Consider the following 21,797-nt stretch of genomic DNA (forward strand, 5'->3'; position numbering starts at 1 on the left):
AGATCCATCTTAAACTGACCTAGGATTCAGACGATAAAGAATTTGAAAATAAAGAGCTTATTGAGTAACAAGATATAAAGTTCTATAAAGTTTGACAATAGCGAACTTCAGTTTTACAATCCCATACTTACAATATTTTAAAAAATCTATCTGTCATAATAGGATTGTATCTGTCTAATTAAATTATAAATTTGTGATTTTCTAATGATTCTAAGATCGTTAAAAATTTCTCCATGACAAAATAGAATTAAATACTTGATAATCATTTTTTCAAAGAGTGCAAGCATTTCTGGGTTAACCAGGATCGATATTGCAATAATTGGACTCCGGATGTTTATGCATTTATATGATATTTGAACGTACAAAAATGTACAGAATGCTCGTCATATGCAAAAATATACAAAATATCGAAATGAATAATCCCTTGTAATATTAACAGAGTAAAACAAATCTCTATGTAAATTCTATTTCTGTGATTGTATTCATAAATATATGAATTTGCATAAATTACCAGTATAATTGGTGGTGATATATTATGCTTAACACATATTATAGTTTAATTTGTTTGAAGTAAAATGTACACATTGTAGTTGTTGAATTTGTACAATGGTTTACCTTTATTTGGTGAATGACGTTCAATGCGGTTGACGTTGATTATTTGTTCTATTTGTATGATCAAATATTATTTTGCTTCCGAAAATTAACTATTGATATTCTCATCATAATTTTCATTGTAATTACAACGTTTTGTTGATATGTAGCATTAAATTTGCAAAAATAATCTAATTTAGTTATAGTTGAAAATAATTATAATAGTAAGAGATTTCTTAGCAGATTCGTTCTTTGATTTTTATCCCCTTCTCAACTTTGATCGAGTGACATGAATAACTTAAAATTAATTACACGAAACGCTCAAGGTAACGGAAATTTATTAAGTAAATTTACAAAGTCTCATTTATATTTAAATCATGAAGAACTTAGTTATTCGCCAGTGATTTGAAAGAATTAATTGGATCACAGATTGTTTGACATTGATCAGTTTAATACAATTTGATCTTTAACACGATATTGCTTTCTCAAAACCAATTTTTGTAACAAAAATATTAAACTAAACTTAGTTACACGTTACTTGAAACATTGTCTTTTGCTAGCCACTCATTACAATTCATAACCCAGTAATCCAGGGAACCAAAGCACAGAATTATTAAAAATTAAATCAAGTTCGTCGGCCATCCTCTTCTACGAAAATGTTTGATAAAATATTTATGAAATAATATCTCCTCGCAAATTCATAAGAAAAAAATTACCTTGCAGCGTTCGAAAATTTAAAATTTAAAATTCAAAATTTAAGTCGGTGTAACAGGTATAAAGAACGGTATCACACGATTAAAGAAAAATAATTGATTTTTATTTCGAATGTATTAAGTTATCTTACATTCCGTCCCAAACTTTCCAGTTCGTAAACGAGATTTATTTACACGGCTCTCTCTCTCTCTCTCTCTATCGATTATTTTACAAATAAATATTCTTTTCCATCCTCATACTGTCGTTTCTTGAACGCGCACAAACTACAATCGACTCTCGATTCTCTTTTATTTGTCATGTCTGACTCTACATTTCTTCAGACGAAATATTCGCGATGCGCCACGCAGTTCATTCTTTCTTTCTCATTTCATATGCTTGCTATCTCTCTCTCTCACTCTCTCTGAAAAACAACGACGACGCAAATAAAATGTACAGACTTGAAGTTCGCGAACGATAATACACTTCGGTGCTGAAAATACGAACGACTTTAACGACGCACATTTACGATTTATCTCTTCTTTCGCTACTAGCTATCATCGTTTTCCTATAAATACAGAGGACACGCTCGTACATGCTTATTATACATTCTCACGCGCGAACACTGTAAGGATACGTTCATTCGTAAAAACGAATCCGTATCAACGATCATAAATATAATTGGTGCACAGTTAACGCATACGATAAATAGCTTCTATACATTGCGGAATTAAGTTCTCCGCTTATTCGAGATTTTCATGTACATTTCTCTTACTTTAGGATCTGTTGCCAGCGATCCTTCGACATTCAATAGTTGATTATTATCTCCTTTAACTCGTTCGATTCTGAAGTTCCGTAACTAACGTTTCAACTGTTATTCGTGAATAGAATATTCGTTCCTTCCACTCTCATGCATCGTATATTCGAAAATTATAGAGAAGTAGAAAAAGAAAAAGATTATGTACACTGTGTATCGAGACAGGAAGGGAAAATCGAGTGATCTTACAAGACGATTTTTAAAGAGCCAATTAATTTTCTAATTTAACGACTACAGGCGTAGTAGACGAGCAAAATAATGCCAGACAGGCCAGTTATCAGGGACTTTCAGTAAAGAAGATGTTCTTGTATTTAAATCAATTAACCTTTAAGGTTTGAGTAGCATTCCACGTTCTATCTCGATTGATTTATATCGAGTAACCTATTTTTGAAAGTTCTTTGTGATTTCAATACTATATTTTTATATCCTTGTAACCGATAGCTTACCTACGTTGACGTATTTTTAAATTAAATAAAAGAGTTCTTTATTCAAATTAAAAATTGTTTGAAATTAAATTACAATGTCGAAGAATATCGAAAACTGCAAAGAATCGAATGAAATAAAATATGGAGTCCAGTTTAAGGGTTGATAACGTCATTCGAAAGTAAATCTTGAAATGCCTTATTTTAGCTAGCTTTGTATTTTAGGATCTTCATAAAATTATTTACCGCCAATGCGTTAATTTTAAACGAACATTTTAAATCAGCACCATTAATTACATTTTTTTACACTTTCTCCTATCATCCCACTCTTATACGAACGTCTTTCCAATATTCAATATCGGATACAACGTTGACCTCGTCAGCCTTGTGTGCGTCAATATTAACCAATTTTTATATTCGATTTTTAATTGGTCTACTCATATTTGCTAACATAGGATATTTTATCAGTTAACCGAATCTCTTTAGTCGCGAGATTTCACAGCCACGCACTGCTCGATTCGTTCTTTTGTTTCAGAATCGCTGTAGGACAACGTTCGATCGATTTTTTTTTTACACGGATAAATTCTCCGTCGGCAAGAAAAATTTATTTTACGATAGGCTACGACGATATTGAAAAAATTGCATGTATTTATAATAATACAAATAACGACATTCTCTGCCATCTCTCTTTACAAATCAGGTTCATCATTCTTAGACATCTATCAGACAAATAATAATTATCAATAAATGTCTACGAACGATATATCGCGATATTAACGCATTTTCCTTGATATTTTCTCTGTATTCGCATAATCCAGTGCGCTATTATATACATGTACTGAACTAGCGACGATTAAATACGAATAAGTTGGCGAGACCATAAACTCTTCGCTCGAATCCACACTCAATTTTTCGTCCAGGGTCTATAATTCAAGTTTTGAAAATATACGCACGTATTTCCGGCTAATTGAACTTTTCAGAAATTTTACACACTCAATACCAGCCAGTCATTCAACAAATCCACCCCTATTATTCTGTATATCGTTTCGAACTGTGCGCGTCCTTTGTTCCTTAACTCGAAAATGAATTCGATATTTCGAAAGAACGTGTGCCATATAATCCGTAATTTTTATATTTTTTTAAGATCGCAATAACATTAGAATAATGTAAAATAATGATGCAACAAATACATTTGTAGAAATCGTTTTACTACATTTTATTTTACATTGAAACTTATTTATTATTTTTCAAAACTATGCAATCGTTTTCTCTCAAAACAACCCAGTTCATTCGCATACATATTACTCACGCGTAACTATAACGATAAATACTTAACGTATGGTCCTTCGTCTTTTAATAATGAAACGTGCTGTATATGTATATACTTACGTGCAACCACCTTGTAAATGAGCATCTACTAGTTTTTTTAAGGAGCTGCGCACACATCCTTGATAGACAGATGTTCATTCTATCAAGATTTACATTTTGTAAACAAAACTGAGTTTTCTCGCGGCTACATACTAGATGATTTTCAAAAATAGTCTTCCGGCTTAGTGTACACACACTGAAACGACTTTACACAGTAAACATTTTATTATACGATATATGGATGCATCTCTCGAGAACAATTCCTCATATATTTTTTTTCCTTCGATCAAGAACGATATACAAAGTATACAAAAAGACTTAAAACCGTTCAAATATTGGCATAAGCTATAGATCCACTGCAATCACGCAGCTGCTTTTTAAACGAACGAACTTATCTTCAACAAACGAATAGAAATTTTAGTGGCGTTCTGATTAGGCAAACATATAGGTTCTGGGATAATATGTACGTAAAGAATTATGAACGTACGTGTATGTTTGTATGCGTGATAAATGATATATTAGTTTTGATGAAACACATATAATAAATATGCTTGTATATTCAAAGAAATTCTTTATTTAAATAAAAAGTAATAAATATTAGTAAATATGAAGGTTGAGAGAAAAAATAAACTCCGCAATGCCAATTGATAGAAATTAATAAATATATTCCATATCAAAAATATAATTCATACTAAGCATTACGCGTGAATTAAAATAATACTCGTAGGACTCCAACCCCAAGTTTCCGAATCACAACATACACCATACGATAGGTCAGTTACAATCGATATATACAAGCGGGTTGCATTCAACCTAATCGATTACATATTATTGTTCGAACAAAAATACTTTTTCAACGTTATCAGATCAATTTACTTCAGTACAATTAACAACGATTTACTTATTATTAGTTACTCTTCCATTCTCACGCATGTTGGTCTCGCCAACTTTTTCAACGCTACTAACTTCTCTAAGTTACAAAATTATCGAAAACATTCAACACCATTCTTCGCTTTTTTCCCCTTTTTCTCCATTAATTCTAAATCATTAGAAAATCAACATATAATACCTCCTATGTACAAATCTATTAATATTAATAATATTAATAATAGTAGTAATAATAGCAATAGTAATAATAATAACAATAATAATAATAATAATAATAATAATAATAATCATAATAATAATGGGTCCAGCACGACTATCATGACTAAATAATAGCGTAACTACGACCAGGACTCGTTTTATCGCGAGACGAGTATCGATCGTATCGTCCGCGATCTTATTGTTTCCTTTTTCTTCGTTTATAAAAGGGACCACGGTGACGATGGAAAGGAACGTTAAGTTTAAAAATCGACGAAGATAGTGGGAAATACATACGAGTGGCGTACAAAAGCTTTGAAGCTTCATCCTGGCCCCGGTTAATTAATCATCTTCGTCTACAATATGTACACTGTACAAAAATAATCAGAATAACTGCGATCGTTCTCGACTCGAGGAACATCCCACCTTCTTAACGCTTAAACACCCTTTCGTTATTACTACCTTGCCACTAAAGACAGTAGTCGACTAGAATTTATTTCCTTTTCGTTTGTGATAATTATCGTGCTCCATGTTTTCATTCTGCAAATGTAGGAAACAATTTTTCTTCCATTTGGATAATACCGAGAATCATAGTAATGTACTAATGGAGTAACATTATTCTAGATTACTTTTCTATTTCTCTTTTTAAGATTTTAAGACCTTTTATACATAAACGATTTATATATTTTTACTAGAAATAAAGGTGGGATATTGCTTTTTGGGGGCTGATTAATGCAAAGATAACTGCGATCATTATATCGAGCCAAGGGGGTGCTAATCGACACATGGACTATGTATGTGTATGTGTGTGTATATATAAATATATATATACATTATCCGAGGCTCGAGAAGTTTGAGCTATGCAGAAATCATGAATTTCACATGCTGTACCTGACACGTATGCGTGATAGCGTGGGGATCTAGGTTCTGTCACTTTTTACTCCCAACTTACAACAACCTTCTGTGGACGCGTAACACTTCTACTAGTCCCTCTAGCCGTGCTAATATTTTCGTGTCAGTCAAACACACGGTTCCACATAAAGAAGAAAGAGAGAAAGAAAAAGAAGAAATAGAAAAATAAATGTTATATTTCCACTTATGTTATGTTTCCACTTCAGAAGTACGATAATTATAACGAAATATTATTTGAATATTTTACAAGTAAATCCTAATTCTCCAATTCAGTGGCACGGTAGAATAAAAAACAATAAATAGACGATGAGAATAAATTAATCGAAGAAGGGTTTCTCGCGAAAAATCAATTCGAATAGGAAAAGTGCAAGGATCGTTCTTCCCGTTCGAGAAACCACGAATCGCATTATTTAAACTAGTCGTTAAAGCTTCGGATACAATTCCGTGGAAAACTGTTTGCGCGCATTCTCAACTCGTCCAAGTTTGATACGCGAGAACAGCGAACGAAGCTCTTGGATTACTTTGTATTTCCACGTGGTTAATTGCTGACCACAGAATGTTTCGCGAAATGTATGCTTTTTCTTGTCGTTTCTTACGTATCGTTTCTTCCCTTTAGTTTGACATGTTCGCGTACGATCGATTATTGTTACCTCGTAATTGATTCGTAATTGATCGCACCAAGTGTGTGTTAACGTTAACCTGTTAATCGAAGAATTATTTTTGCCCATAAATCACTTGCTATTTTTACATAAATTAACGCCATTGAACGTTAATTATATTAAAAATGTTATTTATGCTAATTTTATATGTAGTATATTTATTAAAATAAGTCAACAATCTTTAAACATAAATAATAGTAATTACCAAACATAGATTTTATTTTTTAATTAAAACGTCCTTTTTTTCATCTTAAGGACATTAGGCGTGTGACTTATAGACAGAAATAAAAGAAAATTATAATTTTGTGAAAAATGTAAAAATGATACAACGTTGTTATAATAATATTACAAAAAGAATGGCTATGCAAGTATGATGCAATGACAACTTAACTTATTGCTCTTGATTAACAGGTTAACGATAGGCGAATGTCTTTTCCATAAAAATAACGAAGTTATGATATAATAATTAACATTGCATTGTAGTGTATTAGAAAATCATGACTCAACGAATATAGTATTATCGCTAAAGTCCATATCGTGAATATATCATCTCTGTTCGATTAACACGAGAATTCGGTGGGAAATACTTAATGCCGATATTAAGCAATTCTTTATTGGATTTCAAGTCGTGAAAATATTGAAGACAGCGAGTGTCTTTACTTGTATTCCTTCGTACGTAATGATAACACTAATTATAATTTTAACTTTTTCTTTTGTCTCTTTTCTTTTCTTAATGTATCTATTATTTGTTTCGTTCATGTGAAATATGCTTGTTTCAAAATTTCAGCTTCGTGGCACGTATATTCTTTTTTAGGAATTGTAACATGTAACAATTTTTTAAAAAACGCTTTGGAATTGTAGGAACGAAAACATTTCTAATTTTAGATTTTTTAATTTTAATTTTAATTTTTTATTTTAGATTAGATTTTTAAAAACAACTCCGCATGTACCGACTTAATAATAAAACATTTTCTAAAATGATTTATACAAATCTGACAAATGCCTGGCTAGCAGTTTAACATGAAAAATTTAAGCCAATAAATAAATGAAGACACCCGATACGTTTTAATTATCGAGTAATTACTCGATAATTCTGTCGATAAACGTGATCGTTATGTTGCAAAAAATGGGAAAGTGTCCTTTTTATTCCTAGAAAAATCGAGTACTGCGAAACGAACCCACGCAGATGTAATAAATAATTTTAAATAATTTCTTCACTCGCTATATATACAAATAATTTCATATACGACGATCTTTTCCAATTAAAAAGAAGACCCCGTCGCAAATAGTTCTTTTTCTCGATTACCATCACCAGTAACTAGCTTCCTTAAAAAACGAATCTATTACATTTAAATTATCATGTTTAATATCGTGACTAGAATAATAGCAATTTATAGACAGACTGCAAATGTTTATACAAATTTATATTTTCTTCAACACGACCAAAGAAATAAAAACTACAGATTCATTTCGCTCTCTAATCGAATCTAATTATAAATTACTATATTTATAAAATAACACAAAGTATATAATACTTTATAATAGTACTTCGCTTTGAATTTTCTTCATTTTTACTTCATTTTTTATTTAAATGCATAAACATCTACAATCTAGTCTTAAAAAGTATAAAATTTATATACTTCACACCTATACTATATTTTCATCCTTTTAGTCTGAACAAATCCTTTCCAAAATTCTACTATCCTAGAACAAAAGTAAAAGAAGATTACGAAATACAGATACACTTGAAACACTAATGAACAGAAGTTCGTTAAATGTTCCATTGATCGATCCAGCATCGATTATGCTAGAGAGAAGGGTTTGAACAGGTTTAATGAGGAATAACAGGGTGACCGCAAAAATGAGTCCCGATGAAACCACAGGGATTCGATGTTATGGCGCCGTTCGTATGATGAGCAGCCACGCATTGCCTGCGTCAATTAACCACCGCGGTAATTACGCTGCTATGTCCACGAATGTGGATACTAAATTACAACTCTGACTCGATGAAAGGCCAGCTGCCATGTTCTTGTCTCTCTTTACGTTTCTACCTATTCAAGCTCGCAGGTTTTGATTTTTCCTTTCACGAAAGTTTTGCGCAAATACGATTAAATAAATAAGGACGTGAATCGAGGGACTAAATAATATTTTATAATTTCTGTTTTTAAAGTAATAGCTATCGAGTGTAAATCTTATTTGATTGTTTTATACATTTCGAACGTTTAATATAATAACACCTGGTTTTAGTAGAAATGTTCTCTCATGAATATTTTATTCGATTATTTTATATAGTTTTCTAATTTTTAGTATGTAGAGGTTGAAAATTGTCACATTAAAATAGAAATCTGACGCGATGAATAATTAATAAAAAATCGTGTACTAAAATGCTAATTTCAATATAACTTCATATATTTGGATGAACAACGATAAAATAATCTTAAATCGGATATGCTTCTAAATTATGAATCTTCCGACTAATAATACGAAATATTCTTCGATCATTCGTATCACCCATATATTCAATTAATATTCATCATTTCACGTTCGTGCGGATGTTTATATTTGAAGTATCTCTTCGAAACGGGTAGCATTATTTACATATGTATACAAGGAGATTATTTGCACGAAACATTTCCCCTTACTACAGTCTCCACCCCTATCTTTCTATTGACACAAACAACAAATATTGGATTCCATCTTTCTTTGCCGCGTAGCCTGGTCACAACTTTGTCACAGATGCCGAACTGCGCGTCATTAAAAGTTAACTTCGACCTCGCAAATTCTGCAAGGATTAATGGTCTAATAGAAAACGAAACTTACGAACAAATATAAAGTAACTTTCCAAATTATAAAAATTATGGGCTACTGATACTGTGACACGAGAAACATTTATTACAATTTTTCCGTAGAAGTTTCTTGGCTATTTCTACTCGAGTCGAATATCACCGTGGAACGGCAACGCCGTCGTTCAAGCAAAAGCGAAACTTTCACGAACTGTATAAAGGGACGATACAATTCCAGTGTGTCTCTTGATCTCAAATGAAACTAGCTTCAATGTTAAACGTCAGGATACTGTTCCCAAAAGGGTAGGATTTGCATACGGAAGCCTTAATTAAATTGTAAGAGCTTCAACTTTTTGATTCGAAATTGAGTAACAATCTCTTTCCAAATTTGGGGCAGACACATCCGCTAATAATCACGTCAATAAACATTGAATATTGTAAATATTCTCGAAATAATGCTAATTTGAGTAACCGTGGAAGAAAAATAAAGCAATTGTCGGTAAGGATAAGAGCAAGATAAATTATTACTAATAGAGTTCTAATTACTAATATTATTACTAATTACTAATTATTAATATTATTACTATTACTAATATTCGTTACTGCTCATTCTCAAAAAGCAATCAATAACAAGTCGAATTATCCTGGACGAAGGAACGAGCAAGTCGTTTCTACTGACGTAGCAAAGAAAGAAAGCAACGTTTCGGCTGTGAACTTTCTGAAGAATTATGAAAAATTAAGTTTCATCGCAAACTATTAAATTACCATGTTCAACATTAAAGTGACGGATTTTTTTTAAAAGCCTGCTTGTTGACCTACGAAAGAAGTGTTCTAAACATTTTGATATTAACTCTTTCGCTATAAATGCCAATACCTATTTACATGTTAAATTATCTAATTAGCCGCGAAATAATTTTTTTCTAAAAATTTCATTTACCTTAAAATCTTAATAGTTTATATTTTGCGAATAAAATACACTAAATTTCATTCTTTAAATAGCATTGACGCATACGGACATACGTCCGTATTCTCGTCGCAATTGTTTATAGTGAATCTTATATCATTCATCGACAATGTTCATGTTCATAATTTTTAATTATTCAAAGGACTAGATAATTATATTTTGAACTCGAACATTTTCTATCATTTTCGATAGAAATATAAAGATCGTGCGGCGAACAACCGTGCGAGGATCGTGCGCGTAACACAAGGGAGGTCATTTCATAAAGAGCGATAATGATCCTGCATAATAGCGAAAGCTTTAAGCAAATTAGATTATGAGATATACATAAGACGTTTAACAGATATCGTACGGTTCATACTAACAGGATAAGTCGCACATAGGATTCCTGTACCAGGTTCTATCGTTACTCAATTCGTCTGAGTGACTTTGGATTTGAGTTCACGTTGAGTCGTTGGATCAACAATGTTGGCTTCAAAGGCAACGATCTATTTGTCACGCGTTGCAAGATACGTCACAAGGCTTACCGTGATGGAAGCATGCATAAATTACACGCATCAGCTATGTCTCTGCGAGATGCAAGAGACGGAACCTGGAATCCGGTTTCTATCGAATTCAATTCGTGTAACCAGTGTCACGGAAATGTGAACGTTGAGAGTGTCACAGGCGAAATTCGACTAATTATGCGATAAGATAGTAAATTCCAAGCGCCTTATCACAAGCGACCGTCTGGGCAGCATTCGGTCACTCTACCCGTTCTCAGAAATATATAATAAGTACGACCAAAATCTTTTCCCACTGCAACGAATAAAGAATATAAATACTCCTGCCAAAATCATCCAAGTCAGTCTGAATAAGTCCGAACCAGCCTGAATATTAAAAGTCTATCGTTGCGAACCGCAAATACTATAAAAGGTTTATCATTTAATTATTGTATAAATTGAATGGAAATAAAGAACTCGATCTTCTGTTTGGAGATCGACATTTTTTTTTTGTTTCACTTGTTGAATTCTTACGCGACAAGAGCACAGTTGCCAACAATGATAGTAAGTTGATTCTATTTTTCATTTTTTCCGCTTATATTCAAAAATTGTGCACGACAACTAGAAAAATATCAGGGATAGTTTAGAAAAGTATCATATGTGAAGCGAAGAACCATTATTTCGATTTTAATCAATATAACGAACTACCTTTACTTTCTAATATTGAAACAGAAGAAATCTTGAACACTATAATTATACGTATAGGATTGGTGTTGTTCCGTAAACTGTCTTAATTGGTCTCTTTTGCAAGTCAAAATAAATCCACCAGTTTAGCTGAATAATTAAAAATCTTCCAGAGAATGGATAACTTCTACCTTTTGTTAATCCAGTATAGACTTTCTTAGATCATGGATGACTAAAAATGACTAAAAATTCTTTTGTTTTTACCTTATTTTCATTTAAATTGCTTATGCGATAAATTCAATCATTTAATTTGACATATAAAACCATTAATAACCATTGTAACTGTCAGACACGTATAAATTTCGACTATGGAAAGGATTTGTCAAACAATTTTACCACTTATTTACTTCGAATGTAAATATCAGTTTGCATAATTAATTATCTACGTCACGATATACGTACTTTCATTCTATGTTTTGAATCTGACAAAAAATTAATCATCGGCTGTTTTCAAAAATTAATTCGAATTAATTCTCAATGTATAGAAAAAACGATTGCGAAATAAAAGTTTCAGAAAGGATCAATTTCCCCATTTTATACTACGGAACCTTTCCATGAACAGGATGCTCTAAACGATTATCGAAATGATACTCGATCGATATTTCGTTCGAAATAGGCAAGAAATCGTCTGGTATAATACACGTACACGGTTATCTATCGCGAACGTTTTCCAAACTGTAACCACGTTCCCGGTTTAAGACCCGTTTAAGATAGAAACGACACGTAGCAAAAGAGCGGAATTCTCGTTCGTCCGTGATTTTTCCGTGGACTTGGTCACGTGTCGCGTGCGACGATGAAAGTGATTTTTCTCGAGTCCGCGTTTCGCTTGCTATTTAGAGCGCGTTTCGCTTGCTATTTAGAGCGCGTTTCGAGTGGAACTAGGGAAATGGTACGTGCACGAAAATCAGACCTGGTCGAAGCAGCTGACACCCGATCCATTTCTTCTCCTCTTTTCCATTACACCACGTTCGTGTCCGGCCTTTCCCAATCATTCAGTACATTCTGCGTACATACTATATATTCGCTGCTTCCTCATCGTTGACGAGGAAATTTGCAGAAGAGTGATAATTTTCCTTCTCGAATCGGCGAGATCTCGTTTCTCTTTTTGCCGCTTGCATTAATTTCCATGGATCGCAGCAGCGTATAATTTTGAACGATTTCATCGCTTTTTCTCTTCTTCCGTGTTTTAGATTTAAAACGTCGTATGATTGATACAGAACAGAGCTACGTGTCTTCTCTACGTTCAAGTTTCAGACAGTAGAAGACACGTTATTCGAAATTAAGTTAAACAATTCTCTCGGGAAACGTATTCTCTGTGTTTTACGATCATACGACTCGTTCTCGAGAGAGGACCGTTTTAAACGGATCTTTAATGTGGAAAGACAATGTCATACAGTTGTCCGATACACCTGCGCCGCCTTTTTCAACCATCTATTTTTCATCGAAGCCATATAATATCGCTCGATACAGCGAAATCGATCTGATCATTTATTGCTCCTCTACCTCTCGCCTATCTTGTCAACCGTTTCTCTCCTTCTCTCTCGCCAAGAAGGAATATGGCGAATGACAAAGTGGCTTTAAAGCAACTGACCCACAATCCGCTCTGTAAGAAACGTTTCAGTCTCTTCCTTTTCTTCTCTTCTTCTTCTTCTTCTTCTTCTTAAGCTTGATCGTAGTGGCAGATATAAAAGAATTGCAAGAAGTAACAACAATTTATTGTACGATATGCGGAAATTAATCACGTTTTTTTGTTTCTCGATCGGCTTCGTTTTCTTTTTATGATTCGTCTATTTTGCTGGATTATCCTGGATTCAATGTGGGCAGTGATCGTAGCATTACGTAAATTCTACAAGTGAAAATTTTTAAAGCGTCAGTGGGTAGAATTTGATGTACTTGAGAATCAGTCACAGGCTCGGTAATATTGTTAACCTTTCTGAACAGAGATTCAATGTATAGGCCCGTGTTATATTCAAACGTGTAACACATATTGTTATAAGTCACAATGTTGGTTTTCCACTGCTCTTCTTCTTCTTCTTCATTGACACAACAGCAAATTATACTTGTAAGTACCCATGAACTGTGATTGTCTATGTTTAATCGATTCTTAATACAAAAGAAGCATCTTTTCATTTCGGATCTCCCGTTTAACATATTGTCGTAACGATACCTTTTAATAAAAATCAGCGCTACTAAGTGATCAAGGCAGTGATTTTCCACAATATTGTATCACTAATACACAACTTGTTAGCACATAAACATCGAATAATAAATTCTTCAATAATTAATTCCTCCTTATCGTTGCACGTTCTTTTCTTAAGCAACAGAATTAACACAGTGTTTTCTAGAGTGAAATATGGTCAGCAGTAAAAAATACGGTCAGTAGGTAGGCAAAAGCTCGTCAAGTCGATTCGAACACTCTAAGATCCCCCGGTGAGACTTGTGCTGAGCCACCACGTTGGAAGTAATTCCCTTTCAGCACGAGAATCGACCCCTCGAACAGTTGGCTCGCTATCTACCCCTGTTTACAGCGATAGCCGAAGCACGTAGTGGAAGAACAGCGTCCTCTTCCAGCCATTGAAAGGCTTCGTCGCTGCTTTCTTCCTCTTCCTTTCCACTTCACTTACGACCCACGATACACTCCTCGATCGGGTGCATAGGGAATAACGATAGTTCGTATCGACACAACGGTCCTTCAGGATATTTTCTGTACCAACTATAAAATCAGAGGCGTCCGAGAGGAACATCGATGATAACTATCTCCCAGTAAGGCAAAATAATGCCAATTTATTATGATGAATTTTCTTCGTCTTGAAGTTAAACAGATTCTACAAACGGCACTAACGGCAATACGATCTTGTCAATTGTTCATGGACTGTCCGATATCTTTACTGTCTTTTGCTGATCGATCTTGAAGCATCAAAAGAATATGCGAAGAACAAGCGTTTAAACGGATCTTAGAAATCGTCTGATAAAAGACAAGAATCAGTAGCCTCAAAGTGGGAATAATCGAAAGGAGGTGAGGATCTGCCGAAATACAACTACTTCTTCGGAGGTTTCATATTAATAGCAGCTGGTACTTCTACTGATATTTCTAGGACGCGAGGTTCTCCTTGGAAATCTATCCGCAATATCTCCATAGAAATAGTTCCGCACGCAATTGCAGACTATCAGTTCCTTGTCACTTTCCGCCTTTCGATTACGCCACCCGCGGCGTGTCGACTGCATAAGCAATCGAGCAACTAGAGAACGTTCTGCATCTGAAACAGCACAGTTCCGCCAGCATTTCGCCGAGGTCGCACCGATGAAAAATGTCGCATCGTCTGCAGCCGAGATACCAGACAGTGTGATCGCCGCTGTCACGTTCAGCCATTCGAAACTGCTTCTAACTATTCGAAATCGCGTTTCGAGAACCAAAACGAGTCACATTTTCATCAGCTCACGATTCGTCGCCTCTTTTCTTCCCGTCCTCCTTCAATCTCTTTTCACAAGCTGCTGCGCTATTTTTCGTCTTTCTATGCGCTGAACGAAGACACGCTTTCCTCCCTCCTCTTTCCTTCATCTTCCTTTTCACTTTTCTTCATTTTCGTCATCCCTTTCAATGACCAACAATTCACCTCGTTTCTCGAACGTTTGCCTTGCACTGTACACGAGACGCTCGTTGCAACAAGGGCTTCTCGCGAGACAAGACGAAGCGCCTGTTGTAGCGATACCAGCTTCGTTTGTCGATTTTCTCCGACGCCTCTGTGTCCCATGGCAGCCGACCCGAACGCAGGGACAAGGATGCTATTTCTCGAATACTTGTTCCTCGTTTCGCTGCAACGACGCTCCCAGTAAATCCAACAGCGAGAGTAGGTATTGTATTATTATCTGCTATTCGCGACGAAAGTACCGTAGGTTTTAATCTCGGAGATGTTTGAACCCATAGAAACCTGTGATTTCACTCTCTCGAGTCTATTTATTCGTCCGTTTCTTGATGTAAAGTTGAACGTTTGTTGGTAAAATTTCTAGCTTAATTTGCTCTCGTATCTGTATCGATTAACGATTTATTGAGATATAGGCAAATGAATGCGAGATTCTTTGAATCATATTTTGCAATAAAAATTATCAGATTTCAAACAAACGTTAGATCCGAATGACTATACCGGTCTTTCGATGGACCGAAGGACCACACTCTTTTTGCTCGAACATTTCTGCTTGATTTCCCACAGCTTCATCAAGCTGCTCGTGAAATTGCAGTTCTTTTGAGGTATCCGATCCTCGGTGCGAACCTTCAAGCCGTTCTTACTCCAAGCAATCACATCTAGTATTCGTTAGAAAGATCTAGAATATACTCGTTTCTTTCAAGATGCGTGCGCTTCGAAAGCAGATATGGCAAATGTTGACTAGTCGGAGTTACGTTTATCGCCAACAGATGCGTTCCACGTCTGATTCCCCTTTTCTTTATACAGTTCGTCGCTATGAGAAAATGGTTTCATTTTTAGTTCTAAAGGCTTATTCGCGCTAAGCAGGCGAATATCAGTGCTTTTACGTATCGTCCATCTAAGTTTAAACACTCGATGACCACATTTTCAAAGAATCGAATCTTTCGTGTGTCACGATTGTAATTTTCATTTCCTCCTTCCCACTGCTGTTCCATAGCAAAGCTTGAAATAGGATTCAACGTGTCATATCGACATCTTCTAATGGTCTCTCGTAAATTTCTTTCGTTTTCATCTGTATTCCCTTATTAAATTACGTCACCTTCTCGCTTTCTGTTCTCTCCTTTAGTACGACACGCGAGGCAATACTCGAATAGAGCAGCTATTTGACAAATAAAAACTTAAAACGTAATCAAGATATGGCGCGTCTATATTCAGCATCCGATCTTGAACCGATCCAGCTCGTGTATTCGATTCTCGAGCATCGAAGCACTATGAATAGTAGAGCAATGGTGACAGCACGATGGAACACGTCCACCTTGGCGCACGTGCCTTCTGATTGCATGATTAAGTCCGTCGCAGTGTCCGAAAGCACGTTCTCTTCTTTGTTTTCCACGAGCGTTTCCCGTCAAAGAGAAACGGTTGCCGCACGAGCGCGGCGAGGAAGTTCGCGTGCGGAGAACGTGGCGAGAGAACTTTCTTCCTGCCTCTCTTTGATCGTGTCCAGCCGGTTTATTCCCTTTCCTTAACTTTTTCTCGTCCTGCGTCTCCTTCCTTTTTCCTTTCTCCACATCCTTCCCCTTTGTCTTCGTTACCTTTTTCCTTTTTCTCCTTCGCGCTGCCTCTCTTAATACTCTCGACCCACTCGTTGCTCGCGTGCGCGTGCCTCCTTTTTTTACCTCTTCTTGGTTGCTCGTCGGAAAATAAAAAAATATTCTGGCGAATCTGAAGCGGAGAACGAACGGGGGCCCCGGTTTCAGCACGACGCTCGTGATGCACGGAAATCGTCCCCTTTTTCTGGCTACGAGTGCCGCCTAATCGCTTACGTGAAGTACCTTGCTAGCACCGCCAAAACGACCAACACTAGTGTCTGCACTTTGTACACGCTAGTAGCGCCGCTACCGATCCAGCACTCCTTCTCCGTATACGGCGCACAATGATCCTGAAATCATCCGAAAATCGCGTACAGGTTAATAGCGTTATGGAAAGATCGCTAGTGGATTGGAAACGTCAACCGGTTGACATGTGACGATGATCATCGGTAACTCACGTTACTAGATAAATTGCATGGACTAAGAAACTGTTAAATTTGACGCAATACGATAGCTTACACAATATGTGAATGTATATCTTAGAAAACGATATGAACGTGAAATATTTGTACTTGCACAAGGACTGATTCAGCTTACACCGTTTAAGGATTGATTTAATATGCCTGTATTGGATCATGCAGTTTTTTAACATCGTTGACGAAGTAAACATTGGCAGTAAGAGACACTGACATAAGAGAACTGTGGCAAATTAAAAATTGATATTGATGGATAAATAAGAAATTAATTGCAAGTACGGGTGTAAGAAAATAAATTATTTTATTTCACCACCTTCGATAAGAAAAAGCCACCCGATTTGTTTTATCAGAAGATCAAATGGAGAATTTACGCATCGATTTTCACACTCTATTCTATTCTGCCGTTGTTAATTCTCTTCGAGTATCGAACAAAAGGTTGAAAATATTAATTTAATAGCCAAAAAAAATGTATTCACTGATCTTCTTGGTGAATTCTAGATCCAATTATATTGTACACAACATGCAAACAAAATTTTAAAAGGGCGATAAAAATCTTAAAGAATAATGAAAATAAAAAATTCGTTCGTATCTTCGATGAAAGTAAAATTTTCATCAGGATATAACATCGTCTCCCAACGATATACAGGTCCGTGTAAGTACTTTGCACTGTATATTAAGCCAGTAGATACATATTTTAAGTAACTTCGCGGAAGCTACAGCTTTACACGACCGGACGTGCCTCGTTGTGGCGACAACAGTTTCTCCCGAGGCAAAAGTGGCAAATATTTACCTTGAGAAGTGAGATCGACATTCTGTCGAGGAACCCCTTTGCAAATTGAGCTGTGTCATAGCCACATTGCCGACGAATCGTATGATGCGAGCATTCCAAAAATTCCCTGAAGCCACTGCAACAGACGTATCCCATTTTTAGTCCTGTCGATTATCCACAACTTCGTAGTTCTACTTCTCACTCGATGCTTTTACGCGTTTACGTTAAAGCCTGCAAAGCTGAAACGTTTATTCGCAAGAAGGATCTCTCGAAATCTTCCACGCTAAAACACGAATACGTCTTTACATAAATTTTTACTTTGCAGATAATTGTCGCGAATTTGTTTGAAGATAAGTTTCGTCAGTAGCAATTCTCTTTAAGATCATCGTTTGATTTAGTTGTTAGTCTTGTAGTTGATTTACGATGTCCACGTGTATGCGCTTGAACGTTCCAGTTTTAATTGATAATTACGAATTAGATCGCAAGACTTCGCTGAAAATCTTCAAAAATGAAGCAATTTAATCGTTCCTACAATGTTAATTTCACATTATTATGAAGACTGACACGAAATTCAATATCAATTCTCTATCTTGAGACGAATGAACGTTTCGTCTGATCAATAGTTAACTTTATCTTATGAAAATACCAGTTTGAAAGCAACAAGGCAAAAGAGTTATGTAATTATAGATAAAAATGTGATTTTTAAGGTCAAATCAAACGGCGAGCTAGTGAAATTTATAACGAAAAATTAATTAATCTAATTCTATATAATGTTAATTGGAAATTAGTACACTATCCGTTCCATTCTCTAAACTTCATATCAATAGATGTTCATTTGTTCTAATCGGTACAAAATATAGTACAATAATAAAAAATTTAAAATAATAAAAAATCACAATAGAGAACGTCAAAGTAGTAGTGAAATATTTTGCGTTAAAATCTGAACAAGTTTTCAATCTAGAAAATAGCACATACGTTATTCGTTGGAAGCTAAGGCGATCAGTTTATACATAAAGATTTGTTAACGTTTTGAAATTATCTACGTATGTAAAACACAGCACCGTAATGTTACGATTTCACGGTTTAAAAATAGTTCAAGGAAGATAACATACTATCTATTCAATTTGTAATACAGGAGTTTCAAATTGTCAACAAGCTATCAAGACATTAACAGCTGGGATAATTTTATGAAGCACGCATTTGGCAAATTATATCCTCGCTTCTAAGCGGCAAGCTCTAAAGATAAGATACACGCGAGCGTTCCGGATATTAAAACTCGAAAGGCGAAGCGTGAATCGAGAGATCTCTCGACGTCGGAGTTTCTTTGACGCCCGTCTCTTTCCTGTCAACGCAGCCAATCTTGTTTTTCTTTCAATTTCCCGGCGCAACGGCTGAAAAAGCGCAACGAAATGCAAATTATATTACATCCTGAGACGAATGCGCCTCGATTGAAACGTATCGTGGTTACGATTCTTGACGATAAAACAAATTGCACGCGGCTGCTCTATTTCCAAAGCCAAATCAACTTTTGTCATTTGAAAATTTCGTTCTACAAAATTTGTTTGAGAAATGTTTCTATAATTAGTAACAAAATTAGATATTAACAGCCTATATTAGCTTATAAAGCGGACTCAAGAAAAGTAATCTTTTACTTTAGGTTTTTAAATTAAAGATTATAACCACATATTCTTTATTTTCCATTCGTTTGCGTTTTTCTATCGTTGAACGACTTCTTACGAGCGAAGCCAATGCCAAAAAATGTTCGTCAATCCGCGTGATTTCTTGTTTCAAATTTTATATTAAAATTTTCTCGATACGCTACGAATTTGTGTTTACTGAAACGCGAGCGAAATTGGAACATAAATATTCAGAGTTAACTTAACTGCATGTCGTAGACTATAGTCGAATTTAACATTGAAATCGTGTTGAATTTCATTCAAATAAAATTGTGCTAGTAACGTAGGATTTATACGCTGAGTGATACGATTCAAGAGCAGGAATTTATTTTCCTACTTTGTAAATTCTAATGAATTAACCTAATTGCATATACCATATTTTAGTGCTGTATACATTTAGTAATGTGTGGAATACATTATTCTTTATTTATTGGATCTATGGAATATTTGGTTGACATCAGAACTATTAATGGATTGATCTATTTTTATTCCTGTTAGAGCAATTAAGAATATATACTGCCATAAAATGCTACGATATTTATAAGAAATCACGAATTGGCCATTATAATTTCTTTGACAATTCTTTCCTTTTTTATTTTTTTTAAGTCATGTGAAAAATCAATAGACGCTTCGAAATTATAGTAACATAATTTTTCCTTTCTTCTTAATTGGATTTAAAAATTTCATTTCGCCTGATATCAATAGCAAGTATCCAGAATAACGCTTTGTGTCCATAACGTTGCATAGCACAAATGTGCAGTATAATATTTCGTATATAAAAGCAGTTGCATTGATTGCCAAGAACTAGAGATAGAGGAGCTAACGATTCCAATGCAAAAACAGAATGAACATGAAACAACTAATGTGATATGTATCTATCTACGTACGTTTCTTTCGAAAACTATGAATATAAAAATACGAATGTAATATGTATGTATGTTCAAACAAATTGACAGCATGAATTTAATATGTACGTAGTTTCTTGAAACTGAATACATTTCATATTTAACGATTTGCTGGCACAATATTGCAAATGAAAATTAATTCATAGACTCGCACCTCAGGCATTTCTATAAGAAACACTCTGAATCAATTTCTTTGAAACTAAAACTATTTATTAAAAATTCATCGTATCTCCGTGTAATATTGAAGAAACACAGTCTGCCAATTTTTCACAGTACGAGAGTATTGGTGCGTGAAGCCCATAATGCGGTGGAAAATATCGCATGTGAAAATATCATCGGCGGAAAAATCCATGGAAGCGTATCCGGGATTTTAATTAAACGTATTTATACGATTTCGACTATAGGTTCGCCGAACTTTTTTTCCTCGTATTTCAACGGCGACGTTCAAACCCCTTGCTTCCCTACAGAACATCGATGAAACTGCGCAAAATCTCGCGTTTTCACAAAAGAACATTAATTGTGGAGTACTATGTATCCTATTGTATATGTTGTCGCTATTGTACATTATGAAAAAGATACGGAAAATTGGGCAAGTCGTTATTTATGATTTCAGTACAGAATGTCTAACTTTGTATTGAAATTCGAGACTAAAGGGGAAAAAGTTTCGGCAAATGACAAAGAATAGACTGATTCGAAGATGGATTTACGCGCTGTTAGTACAATACATCAGTTGTCCGCGGTGCCATAAATCGACGTCAAAATGAGACACGCGTAATTCCACCATCTTTTGGAATAAAACTTCCTATCAGAGTTCCGGAATACTAGCCGTCTGTCGTTAATCAAAACAACAACAGATTGAACAGCTTCTGAATTCCATTGTTCAAAAATACTATATGAAACAAAGTTTCACGGAGGAATTATTTCTGAGACTTTGCTCTTACTTTTCTTGATAAATTTTTCTATAGAAAATATTTCTTACTTGTAGATTCTTTTAGTATCGTTACGTACGTACATTGCGGACATTAAAAAAAAAGTATAACAATATACGCACACTGCTTAAAAATCGAATCGACTGTATCCATTGAAGAAATTTTAAATAACTCGTGCATTTTAACGAATTTAAATATCGCGGGATTATCGAAATAACTCGTTTCGATATACGTACAGATGAGATACACAGTTACTGCATAAAGTTATTTTGAACGCGTCTAATCGATTTACATAAAAAA

General features: G+C 34.8%; 1 protein-coding gene across 1 annotated transcript in view; it reads right to left on the reverse strand.

The window, feature by feature from the left end:
• Positions 1 to 12,629: 12,629 nt before the first annotated feature.
• LOC139992339 (uncharacterized) overlaps positions 12,630 to 21,797 on the reverse strand; it is a 74,687-nt gene continuing 65,519 nt past the window's right edge. Inside the window, exons 5-6 of the mRNA XM_072013103.1 lie at positions 18,009 to 18,123; positions 12,630 to 17,092 (exon numbers count right to left, since the gene is read on the reverse strand). Coding sequence (XP_071869204.1) covers positions 16,973 to 17,092; positions 18,009 to 18,123 — 235 coding nt within the window. The 3' untranslated portion in view covers positions 12,630 to 16,972. The remainder of the gene's footprint in view (positions 17,093 to 18,008; positions 18,124 to 21,797) is intronic.

The sequence above is a fragment of the Bombus fervidus genome, chromosome 2 (assembly GCF_041682495.2).
Source record: "Bombus fervidus isolate BK054 chromosome 2, iyBomFerv1, whole genome shotgun sequence".
Classification (NCBI taxonomy): Eukaryota; Metazoa; Arthropoda; class Insecta; order Hymenoptera; family Apidae; genus Bombus; species Bombus fervidus.